General features: G+C 27.5%; 1 protein-coding gene across 1 annotated transcript in view; it reads left to right on the top strand.

Moving 5' to 3' along the window:
- The window catches only part of LOC113370735 (neuroligin-4, X-linked), a 288,495-nt gene that overhangs the window by 230,788 nt on the left and 43,363 nt on the right, over window positions 1-14,344 (top strand). Inside the window, exon 10 of the mRNA XM_026611427.1 lies at window positions 12,255-12,406. Coding sequence (XP_026467212.1) covers window positions 12,255-12,406 — 152 coding nt within the window. The remainder of the gene's footprint in view (window positions 1-12,254; window positions 12,407-14,344) is intronic.

Here is a 14,344-nt window from a genome sequence, read left to right as displayed (position 1 = left end):
AATTATTTGTTTCCTCTCTTATTTTTTATTCCCATTACCGTTCTATTACCACTAATTAACAACCATTAATCACTTTTTATTCTCTTTTATGAATTTTACTTTCCAGTAAATGAATTTTCCTTTCCATGCATCTTAATCTTGCGCTTCGTCCCTCAATTCCCTTTCAATTACTCGAAATATAGTAAATTATTATACTACTAAAATTTGTATGCGAATTTAAGATAATCCAAAAGTTACTAAACCAATATTATACTATTTTTGTTTACAATGAGTTGCAAATAGTTACAAATTTGTTGCATATACATATGTAGTTCACTTTAGATTGTTTAGATTTTTTTAGAAGGCAATGCATTGGTTTTCTTGACTATTTCTTTTATTTCACAAGCACTTTAATTGATAAGAGCGGGGTTTAAAGGTACGCGGGTGAACAGGTTCACAGCCATTATCTCAAAAACAAATATCAATTTCTTAACGATATTTTAAAGTAGAAGGCAGATGATTTTATAAATTCAAATTTTGTTCGAAAGATATTGGTTGGAAATTGATTATTATAGTTTTTGGTAAAGATCTTCTGGCACAAGTACTTGTAATTAAATGTTGAATTATTGCTATTCTATAATTTTCATGATTTTATGTGACGTTTAGATATCATGTTCTTCTAGAAAGATCATACTAAAAAATTACGGCCCTACGTCAAGTCGTTTAGTTTTGAAAATTCGTCAAAGTTTTCAAAAATTAGTAACGTTTATTTTGGCGTTGGTCAAAATTAGACCTATCATCGACGTTTTAAGAGAATTAAGAGAAAAGTGAAAAATTTTCGTCCACAATTAGCCAAAAATTCTGAGTCGAGTTTTAAAATTCGAAAACTATTTGATAGATATTATTTGAAAATCGTGCTATTAGTTTTGGACAAAGATCGGCCGAGCCGTTTCATCGTAATTAACTGTTAAAATTGTTTTTGGTGAAACTTTTTATGTTGATAGACATGATGCTCTTAAAATATTACTGTCCTACGACAAGTCGTTAAATAAAATCGTTTAAAAATTCATAAAAGTTTGAATAAATAGTCAAAATTTGTGCCAAATTCCTTTTTGTGATGCATACAGCGCCTAAATAAATTTATGTATCACACGGAAAATATATTGATTAACTATATATTTTTGAGATACAGAAGGTCACATACTTTTTTCTATAAGTATAAGAAATTCATTCAATTCATTGCATATAATTTTTATCTATCAATGTATTCATCACTTGTTTATTTCTGTATACAATATCCAGTTATTACCATATGTTGTCATATGTAATATATGACATAAATCTATTATCGCTGTATTATACTTATTATTTACTTACCATATATGTTTATATATTATATATTTGTATATATTTATATGTATATTGTTATATTTATATGTATATATATTATATATATATATATATATATATATATATATATATATGAATATATATATATATTCATAGTAATGTATATATATATATATATATATATATATACATATGTGCATATATATTCTTACCTACATTAATACGCTATATTTTTATTCTACGTAATGTCTCTACCAGGGTTTGAACCCGGGACCGCCACGTGGCAGTCGCTAACCTTAACCACTACACTACCGGCTACCCCCATTTATAATATATTATGAGACACACGGTTCTTTCTTCTAATTAATACCAAGTTGATTCGACGAGTTACATAGAATGACTACCGATTGTAGGGACGCGGTGGTCCTGTGGTCAAGGTCGTTGCCTTCCACGCGGAGGACCAGGGTTCGATTCTCGGTAGAGACTTAAAAAATATAGGTTTAAGTATAAGCGTAATAGGTATGTGATGTAAATGTAGGGCTTGAGCGAAGTTAATTAATAAGTAAGTAAATACGTTAAATAATTAGTTATTAAGTATAAGCGTAATAGGTATATGATGTAAATGTAGGGCTTGAGCGATTATACTGTAGGAAGTTCTAGCGTATTAGAGGAAATTGTAGGTATAAGCTAATACATATGGTAGTGTTAGGTATGTGATATATGAAATGAGGGTACGTAATATAAGGTATTAAATATGGCGTATCGTAATATAAGGCGTATATGATCTTTGTTATTATTTTTCAAAATAATTCATAATAATTTTCAATAATTCATTTGGTTTGAGAATATTTTTAGCTAATTTGAGAATATTGCATTTCAAAACGTTTAATTATATTTCCAATTAATACATGATTTCGATTACATCATTAACGTTGTAGATTGTCCATTATATAGAATTTTAGATTGTAATTTTTGAGTAGATAAACAGACAATTCTATACAAAACTCGATATTTTTTTAATTTATTTGTAAGATTCTTTTATTAACAAACTAGTTGTAGGAGGCATTTTGACATGATAGTTACATGAACTTTCCGATACGTGTAAATACTCGACCTATAATCAATAGGAATTTAAATTTATCTACTTAGACAAAAGTTCCAATTGTTTATTCTAAAAATACACAATGTTTTGAACTTTAAAAAACAATTTTAAAAATACTATTCAGTTTAAAAGTGCATATATTTCATATAAGTTATTAAAATCAAAATTATATCCTCAGATAGATTATGTTAATGTAAACCTTTTTAAGTCTTTGGAGCGATAAAATCGTCATTCTTTATATATTATATGAACGGTAAAATATATAGTAATTATAATTATCTATTTGATAATTTTTAAAACAATTGTTATCAATCATCGATCAATATTTATTGATTATTGATTTTTTTCTCGAATATTTAATTCTGGTACGATGCCATGCTCCACTATTTATTTATATCTCTTCTAGTTTATATTATCTACTCAATAATATTTCAATTGATCCTTGTATTCGTTTACAATTACCTAAAAAAAAAATTGATGTAATTTTTTTATACCTTAATATTGTCTTGTGTTTCATATTCTACTCAACAATAAAGTGTTGATAAATTCACTTAATTTCAAATTGAAAAACAATATCAATCACCCTGTCTAAGCCGAAACATATATTCATATTCAGGCCACATAAAATACACTTGCAAATATTCCTAAGAAAATTTTCCGCATTCGGTTTCTTATATGTATAATTTATTTCGTTGTGTGAGTGAAGCAATGATGTGTAAGCTACGGGTTTTGGTCTCAAAATAAGTATTAAAAAATACAATTTAGATAAAGATAAAATTTTATTTTATCTTTGAATAATGTTTGTATAATATATTTATTATACTATAACTAACGATTATAGATAACTACTCAGTCTAGGCATCTAGTTCATCAGAAATCTCTTGATTTTTTTGGTTTAATTTTTGAAACTTTAGCATGAATCTATGAAATAATAATATGATCATATTATTTGATTGATCCAACAACACACAATTATTTAATTGTACTTACAATTAAAGTTTTTGAACAATAATTTCATTATTAATTTAACTTTAGTCCCGCAGTTGCAATAAAATGAAATACTAATGAGATTTATAGGAATTTAATTCATATACACTATCAATACATATTATAATGAGTATTATTATCATTTAACATTTTTTGATGATATAAATTAACTAAATTTCAATAGATGTATAAACTTCTATCTTTCTATAAAGTTAATATGATATGTTGTGCAACTCAAATTCAATGCTAAATACGTTCTTTAGGAATTCATTGAAGAAGCTTAAATTTTAGACTTAACATTTTTATTATTGAAATTTGGATGCATCAACTCTACTCACATAATAAACATAGTTAATTCACTTAATTTTAGAGTTATTTTACTACATCTACTATATTTAATCCTACTGCATATATAAAGTATACTTCATTCTTTATACTAGGGTTTATACTAGAATGCTGAGTATAGACAATATATACAAAATACTCTGAATATTTAAAATACTTTATGTAAACGAGTTGATTGTTATTCACGAAAATAGCTCATATTCATTATAGAAAATCTTTAAAATAAATTTTAAAGACTATAAAATATATTTTAAATAATGAATATGAGCTATTTTCATGAAGAATAATCAATTCATTTACATGAAGTATTTTGTATATATTGTCTACACTCAGCATTCTAGTATAATTCTTTAAAACATTTTATAAATATTTTTGGAATAAATTGGGCTGTGAGGAAGTTTTTCAATTTATAACACATATGGATTTTAGAAATTACTGAATCAACGCCGAAAGTGATCGCAAAATTTAAATTTAATAATGCTTACCTATCACTTATTTTAAAAATGGTTATTCATCTGATTATCGCAGTATATATCTTTATCAGCTTCTCCAAAATTGTCGTCTCCTCCAAATTGTTGAATAAACCATCGTAGTTTGTCAATATATATTCCTTACACATTCTTAAAAAATCTGGTTAGCAACCACTGGTTTTAGGATCGATACCCACTAGGCTAGCTAGATATAAAGCAGTAAGGATATCATACTTGAGATTATTGACCTAAAATATGATAAGTTAAATTAGCCTTGCGCGGGAGTTTGTGCAGTATATATCTCATCGGAATTAGATCAATCTGATAAAAATATTATCAATTAGAAAATAAGTGCATTGTAATCTAAGAAATCACTAAGGGGGCGTCCATTAATCACGTGAGGTTTTTAGGTGGAGGGGGGCCCGACAAAAAATCACAAAATATCACCTGGGGGAGGGAGGGGTATAGTAAGATATCACGTGTATTTATTTTTAACTGACTTTTTAAAAAAATTATTTTCAAAAAAATAATTAAAAAAATTTACGTAACTGAAAAGACACGTGATGTATAATGGGGAGGGGGATAATTTTGAATGTCGCTTGGATCACCAAGGAGGGGGGGGGGTCAAAAGATCGTAAAAACTCGCTCACGTGATTAATTGACGCCTCCTAAAAGTACTGAATTGGTTAAATTGAACTTTTTTCCGCATATGCAAAAATGCACTTAACACCTTGACTGCGGGCGTCGAAATACACTTTTTTCTTGGTGCTGCTGTCGACAGTGCCACATTTACTTTAATTTTATCCATCATTTAAAGGCAGAGTAAAACCAACTTGTTAATGATTCTTATAGATAGAGGAAGTTTACTCAAATACTGGTTGAATGAAACTGTTTTTTAACTTCCCGTAGGGTAAGTTATAGTAATCGCAAAAAAATCGAAAATGAAAATTTTTATATATCTTTATGTTTTAGAGGTTTCTGAACATTTTGGCATACCTTAGAAAAAATGGATGTATGTGTGTGTGTGTGTGTGTGTGTGTGTGTGTGTGTGTGTGTGTGTGTGTGTGTGTGTGCGTGTGTGTATGTATGTGCGGATACAAATTTTCGTCGACGATTTCGGGAACACGGATCAACCGATTTGAATAATTCAAAAAACATTCGATTTGTATTGATAAGGAGACGTGCTGATTAGTTTTTGGCGAAGGCAGGTCTAGCCGTTTCGGAGATACGGGGCAAAAAGTGCCGGAAACGGTAACTCAGTTTTTAAGAGAACGGAGCGTCCGATTTTAATAATTCAAAAAACATTTTACTTGTATTGACAAGATAAAGAATTGATCAAATTTTCATGAAGGCAGGTCTAGCGGTTTCGGAGATCTAACAAAAAAAGTAAAAAAAAAATGCTATTTGGCGGTCAAAAATGATCATTAGACATATGCACATCAAATTTTCAGATATTTTATAGAGATTTTAACAATAAGTATAAATTTTGTTTATTTTCCTATGGGTTCCGTATCAATGTTTACCCGTTAGACAGCGACGCCGCGCTTAAACGCTTTATATTTTGTCTCTATGCAATTAAAGCAGTGCGATTGCTTTGAAAAACAAGTTCAGATCTTCCAAAATATGTCAAAATAAAGAAACATTTTTTTTCAAAAAAAAAAAAAATTAAAAAAAATTTTTTTTTAAAAAAATTTTTAAAAAATTTTTTTTTTCAAAAAAAAGTAATTTTTTGTCCATTTTATAGTTTCTCAAAAATCTTATTTTTTCGAAGTAAATTTTTTTCAAAAATGTTAATCGTTTTTAAAAATAATAATATTTGGTACGGGAAGTTCCAGCAATTTGCCTTAAGGCACGATGCCCTAATTGCCTTAAGACAGAATTCCACTTACAGCTAGTTGAAAAATACTGTATAAAAGAACCTACTTCTTAAACGAAATGTTTAATCATGGATAAACTATATAGGTACAAAGACCTCCGTAGTCAACGTGTTAAATAACATTTCACTAAAATAAAATAACTTTGAAGTGACCTGAACTTTTTTCAAATTAGGCCCTTTTGACTTCCTAATACTTCTGCCACTGGCCTCAACATATACATGACCCTACACACGCTCTCTTCTCTACGTATAAAATAATATTCTATCTCTCCAAGTAATGCAATCCTGTCGTACGTGACGTTATAGCATGACGATTAAAAAATCGAAGTACTCCTTCGACTTTTATTCCCGTCACGAAGGCCGTTCGCGGCGGACGTAAGTGTATTATGTCACATGCCAATGTTTACATTCCGAAAGACCGTTCGGCTTCCTCGACTCTGTGACTTCAAGTACATATATTGGTTTCGCATATATTTGTTCGGGAGCCCGAAAGAAAAATACATGTGTACATATTGAAAATTCACCACCCACTACGACGTGGGCGACTCCTTGCTTTCGTTTAAAGGAACGGCGGCGATAAAAATTGAAAAAAAAATGGAATTCGCGACTGTATTGTGGGTTTTAATACGATTGCTATTTTTATATTTATTCAATTCGGTTGATTAACATTTCAAATCAATTTGGAAATATTATAGTGTAGGTAGGACCTACCAGTAATAAGTCTTGGGCATCAAGCTGTTGCAAAAAACACGTTGGTAAAATATAAACGCGTTGGCAAAAACATATTGTGAAAATCATAGTAATTATATAGTATTCAGTTTTTTTTTTGAAAATTTTACTGTATATGAAACTTTAACCCTCCGTCGGTCTGATATTTATTCACCTTTGTACGGTCGGAGTGGTCTGGCTGGACCACCATTCGTTTTACATGCATTTATATGGGGCAAATGAGTTTTTGGGGTCTTTATGTTAACGATTATTAGTAGTAAATATTTATAGTTTTGATTTTTTCTTTTTCTTACCGTCTTTTGCATGTGTTGAGCTTGCTTATAATAAAAATATTATATATTATATTATATTATATTATATTATATTATATTTAAAAAAATCAAAGAATGTAAAAACATCGTTGCTTATTTTTATTATTTATATTTTTCTGTTTTATATCAATGAAAAACAATATTTATTCTTTTTCGGCCCCTTCATAATGAATGTGAAATTCAAATGAAAACGCAAAGAGGTGCGTCGTGCTTGAAATGTGCTGTAAAGTTCAAGTTGAAAATATAATATTACTACAGGTTTGCCAAAAAAATTCCGAACTCAGTACGGGTAGAAAAATTGTTGATAATGTGCGCATTACTCATCCGATTTTCAATGTTTGCGATGACCAATAAGTTTGGTAGGTTTTCAAGGAACTCTCGTTTGAAAATACTAACATTCACGTTACAACACATAGCAAAGAATATAGAAAATGCAGTTTGAACATAAAATACCAAAAAAAGACAAAATACTGGTTTGCATAAATTAAAAAGCGTATATTTTATACAAAATGTATGGATGGTCTAGACAGACCACTCCGACCGATCGAAGTATAAAAACGTTAATATCCGCATAATTATCCTTCTGTACATTGTTTCGTCCTGATTTTTTCATTGATCGACAGCTAATAAAAAAAAGTCAAGAAATTTCAAGTCGATAGGACTACTAGAAGTATTTTTTTTTTTCAATTGAAGTCGAAAAAAGTCTGGCCAGACCACGCCGACCGACGGAGCGTTAATATGCTAAGAACACCTCAATATGTATTAAAATAAAGAACATTCAAACTCTTCAATTTGTTACTTAGTAAATCTGAAATATTGAAACCCTTGAATTTGTAAACTTGCAGATCTGAAATAACTGATTCATTTTTTTAGCCTCATGGGAACACCGTTATTCAAAAGTTCACTAGTTGTTAGTACACTTAAATTATTTTGGTGATTTAAGACTGATGGATTTTATACATACCCTGGCCAAGTTTACCTAATTTTTTTTAATTATTATGAAACTTATAACTGATGTTGAAATAATATACAGATATTTGAAAAGTTAAAGTTGAAATAATATAACAACATAAATTAATGTCAGTTATTTAACAATATGTCACCTGAAATGAACATTTATCAAAATTTATTAAGAAAGAATGCTTGTGTGGGAATTTATTCATTAAATATAAACAATGATACAAATATTTAACCGCATTAAAAGTATGATGATTTATAAAACACAAAAATGTCATGAATATTGTTTATGTTATCTCATAACCGTGGCAGACTTGAACCCCTTAGACTCCTGCATTTAAAATACATTTAATACATTTAATATATTTTAACAAAAGCAAGTTTACTTATCTATTTATAACATCGTCGCTCAATAAAATATTGTACATCATCTGAAAATGTTGTATTCGTTGTTAATATATTTATTATTCATTATGTATAATTTATGAAAGCGTTGAAATGAGATTGTAAAATATGATTGACTATACTTTTACCTTCAAAAATGATAACTTTTATATCATAGTCTAGAATCTTGCTATCTAAATGTACAGATTTATTGACATTCTACATTGCATTTATCATTATCAAACATAATAATAAACAATGACTATTTTGTCATAATTTATATTTGTCAAACGGTAGCCAAATCCTTTTGTAGGTCTTATTTAGTTAAAATGTTTTATTAGTAAGCAAACCAAGTTTCTCTATCTTCTGTGCTTATATTACCTGAAAATAAATAAGAGCAAGTTTTAAATGCAGAGAGAAATAAATATTTTATAGCAAGTATTAACGCTTATTCTTTTATAAATATGAAAGTGTAGACATTTCTTCTCTCAAAAAAATTAGATTATATTTTATTAAGTTATTATGTAATTTCACATAATATGTGCAACTGATTTCTAAATTTGTTTTAACTCCTAATCAAAATAGAAATCCTTAGTGTAAAAAGAAAATTAAATTGCATTTTAACCATTTTTATTTTTATTGATAAGTTCAAATCTTTACATTTCTAATAGCTAGTTTCTTATTATTTATCACTGATGGCAATATTATAATTAGCAGTAATTATTCTAAAAATAAATAGCTATGAGTTACGATGCATAAAGACACATAATTAGGTATTACACTCACCAATAGAAAAAATAATTCTATTAAAACTAAGGTTATGTTAGATAAGCATGATTTATTTCTTAATTAATTTATGCCAAATCAAATCAGATGACGTAAAATTATGCTGAATGTTTGAATTTTTGTATTTTCATCCAAAGTAACAACAAAGAAATTAAATATTGTATATATAAGTATTGTATCGAGAATAGCTATTACAATTATTGTGATATTTTTAACGACCTCGTGTGACCTTGCAGTAAGGTATGTAACCAATAATAGGTCTTTCGCAACCAATGGTATTGCTCGGACGGTATTGTTGCAATACCATTAATAACAACCACTGGTATACCAACCAATCAAATTTTTCCACGACACTGAGGACCGGGTATAAAAGCCGGACTGGGTTTCAAATATAATCAGTTGTAATTTACCGTTCATAATGTCTTATCAGTGCAGGGTGATTATTAGTTTAGTGTGATTATCAGTTTAGTGCGATTATACAAATAAATATAGTGTTCTTGTGTTTACCTAACAGTTCATATATACAATTGAAACAACAAATATTTTTTTATAAAAATAAAGTGAAAATTCAATAATATGGTGTGTAGTGATTGGTACATTCAATCAAAATAAGGGAATAGGTTTGTAATTGAATGCTGTGATATTTTTATAAACTGCTTCGAGCGCGATGTGATCTATATTTCCATTTGTTTTATTATTACATATTTCTATGTTACAAGCGTTAATCAATTAAATTGTTATTTTTTAAAAATATATCATAATAGAATTAAAACGTGTATTATATGACTATTAAAATTATAAAAAAATTAATGATTTTTTGAAAATATCGTGAATATTTAATTCTGATATTTTATAGTGACGGAAAACAATACTTTAAATTTAACAGTAACCTTTTTGACACATTTATTGGCGCGAAAAATATATGCTCATTGTCAGATATTACATAAACAGAAAATGTCATTAGGAGCCAGTTTTTCTTATAAAATAGATACATCTCGTTACCGGTCTCTTTTGTTGAATAATTGTATATGATGGTAATCGAAAATTGTCAAAAAACTGTTGCTGCTCAATCAAGGGATTTACACACTATTAACTTCTAAAACCTAACCTCCAAATGGTACACAATGTCAAATAACAATGGTATGAGTGCTACTATTTATTGACTATTGCATAAATAGGAAAATCATAATCGCTCGCACATATAAATTAAAACTTTGTATTTAAATAATTTAGTAAAGTAAAGCAAAATACATGCTTAAATAAGTTTAAAAAATAATGTATATGCAATTTTGGACGTATTGTGTTATTTATTATTTTATCTGCCAAACATATATTGTATCTTATATTTGTTTCCATTGCTGGCACATCTCAGCTGGTTTTCGGCAATATGATTTTAGATATTAAATTTTTCTTATTCATAATAATAAATATAAATATAAAATACTAATATTGTCTAGGCTCGAATAAACTGAATTCAAGAGAATCGACATTTTGGACAGATGACAATTCAAAAATTTTTTCAATGTCAAAATGTTTTCAATGTCAAACAATGATATATTGTTTTTTGCAAGTTTTTCCATTTATTTCTACAATATTACTTATATTTTATTTTTATAATCACATACATCCTAAAAAATTACTTAACTTTACAAAGATTTATCAAAATCTGAGTAATCATTTGTGAGGAGTATATTTACTTACATCATTGAAGAATAATTTTATATATAAAATTATAAATTAATATGCGTATGAAATTTTGGTTCTGATGTTTTCTAGTAATACATTTTTTTGTATTAGTTATAACAAATAATGCAGTTGAGATTTTAGACACATATTGGCGCGAAAAAGATAATTGGCCCCTGTTGTCCCCTTGTTGATTTTATATATATATATATATATATATATATATATATATGTACAATATCATTTAGCGGCCAATTTCCGCAGAAAAAAGTTCTGTTATGCTAAAAGGCTATGTCTTTCTTGTTTGATCGTGAAATTAACACGACATTAGCTACTAAAACATAACTTTCAAATGATTGTACTGTTTCTATGTCAAATAGTAATATCATCATAAGTGTATCTTTTTGTTGTCATTTTTTAACACGACACTAATCTCAAGAAAACTGAAAAATAAGTTTCCAGAAGAGACTATTAGCATTACCACACCTTTGGAGAAATTACCTCAATAAAGTGACTTATTATATTATTATTATCTTATTATTTCTAATATTATTTTTTTATATTTATTATTATCTTTTACTAATTGTTTTTATTCTTCTTTGTTTTTCTAGTACTATTTTTATTATTCAGAAATTTTAAACATTTTACTTATTAATTTTATTATTATTTTCTTTTATTTGATATTAAATCAACATACTACGGATATCATTTTATTGAAAATTCTATCCTTTAGTTTGTGCTATTTTTACTAAATTTAAATAATTGTTCATTACTAATACTAGATGTTGATTATTAAGCAATTGTAACAAATATAGTAATTTAAAAAAAGTGACAACTATTTGATATATTAAAATTTAGCACAATAACTTAATACGTATGTTTATAAGTGTGAATGTATGTGTATGAGTAAATTAATCGAGCCAAATAGCTCATAGGATTTGGTATTCTGATTGCTGTTTACGACTTGAAAAAGTAATAAAAAATTCTGGCATTTGGAAGTTCGTTTTTAGATGATAATATTCAAATGGCTTGATCAAACAGCAAAGTAGATTTTTGACTATTTGTGATGCCAACTTATACATTTATTTAACAAAATATACCAGTAACATAACTAGTCTATTATGATAATTCCTGAGACAATCAAGGCATTAGTGCCTCTTTACTCTTTTACAAGCACAAGATTTTAATTGTTTATATATTTATTTCTGCATTCATTATAGTGTCAACTTATATTAAGGTAGTATGTTATATTAGGTTACCCAAAATTGAATTCATCAACTTTCATTTATTTTCAGAGGATGGGTTCAGTACACGGCGAAGAGTTAGCATACGTTTTCGGAGCTCCGCTAGTGGACGGCTTTTCCCATTTTCCGCGAAACTATACGAAAAGCGAGCTCGCACTATCAGAGGCCGTGTTGATTTACTGGGCCAACTTCGCCAGAACCGGGTAAGTCCGACATGAATATATATCATGGCAAGTGTCATATACGCACGTATCATTGTTTGTATTTTAAGTTTTCGTTCTATTTTTTGTATTAGTCGTCCCTTGTTCTGCCCTTCGATGTGTCATTCCATTTATGAAGGGCGGAGAATATATCACGATTTGAAAATACGCTAAAGGCATTGTATCGATGATAAGGCTTTGACACATATTTCTGCCTTCGTGAAATGTTATAAATACAATGTGTGTAGAATAAATTGCTCTTGATAAAAATAGATGCTGTTAATAGCAAATGTTTCGTGTTCTGAAATCTGGTAACAAGAATGATTTATGAAATATTCGCATTTATTTTAATTTGTGCAACAAACTATAAGATAATTTTCAGTATCTAAAATTTAAATATTAATATTTTGAAAAAGTGGAATATCTTGTATTCATATGAATAAATTTCAAGATTAAGTATATTGATATTTCTTAATTGAAATATTTTAATAGCTTTCCAGAAATGTATGTATATGCTTAAGAAGTATATAAAGTTTCTTTTTGTGGATGAAATATTATGGAAATTATATTATATTTTCAATAATTATTTGTAAATTGATATCCAATGTTTCTACTTAGATTAATTTTAAGCATCGATTATATAAAAAATTTCAGTACTAGAAACGAATTTAAAAATGTCGATGTCTATAGTTCATGTCTATGTTAGCATTTTTATATATAATATTACATATTTTCATATATATACATATATATATATATATATATATATATATATATATTTAAACAAAATACGAAAATGTGTAATATTATATATTTAAAAATTCAAACATAGTCATGAACGATAGACATCGATATTTTTCAATATTTTCCTAGTAATATGAATTTTTATATATTCGTTGCGTAAAATTAACCAAATTTGAAATATCGGAAATCAATATACAAATAATTATGAAATATATAATTTCCATAATATTTTTTAAGTATGCATAAGAAGAAGCATTATATACTTCTTAAGTATGTACATACATTTCTGGAAAGCTATTAAAATATTTCAATTAATTCTTAACAAAATACTTAATCTTGAAATTTACTCATATAAAAACAAGTAATTCGAATTTCCAATTTTTTGTACTAATATATAACTACAATAAGTTTAATTAATTCAAATATAAAATCATTAAATTGAATTATTGACGACTTTCAAAATTCATGCAAACATGATAAAATAACTTATATTCCAGGCATAATTCCATGCAAATACCATATTTTATCTTTGAAATTTGAATGAAAATAGTTCTTTTAACTTTGCGCAAAGCATGTTTTCCAGAAAATCCGACTTGCTAATTTTGTTTCCTCGACATTTCAAGCCATTCTGAACTGTGTAAAACTAAATTAGATAGAATTGTATGTGTGTATGTATCTGGGCCGGTGTTTTGACCTCTTCTTAATATTTTCTCAAATTGTCAACTGCACTGATTTCGAAAACTTAGACGCCATCTGATGTAACTATTACCAGAAACTCATTGACTATTAAAATTCATAACTAATTTCAAAATTATCAATTGAATAGTTGAAAATTTTATCTAAATACCTAAATCTCCATTTCTAATGACCAAGTATACTCCTGCACATATTGAGAATTTCTTCACATAACTTGCCTTAAGGCATTATGCCACTTACAACTACTTTCTTATAACACCTTTATCACCCTGAGAATATCATCCGTTTATTGTAGTTGTATAGTGATCATTTGCAACATTATAGCAATTATATTAAAATCGTCTTTGTCAATACTTTCAATATATAATATTTACAATAATGCAGACATCTGTTCAAATTAAAATTTTAATTAATTATAAAATCGAATATAAATAGCGTGCGTAAACATTTTAAAAGTAAACATTGAGATTCATGATTGTATCTTAATTTTCAATCCAACGA

Source organism: Ctenocephalides felis, unplaced genomic scaffold (assembly GCF_003426905.1).
Source record: "Ctenocephalides felis isolate EL2017-DRISC unplaced genomic scaffold, ASM342690v1 CF-g0.4_SCAFFOLD_01492, whole genome shotgun sequence".
Classification (NCBI taxonomy): domain Eukaryota; kingdom Metazoa; phylum Arthropoda; class Insecta; order Siphonaptera; family Pulicidae; genus Ctenocephalides; species Ctenocephalides felis.
The sequence above is the reverse complement of the archived record's forward strand: the minus strand, read 5'-3'. Positions and strand labels throughout refer to the sequence as shown.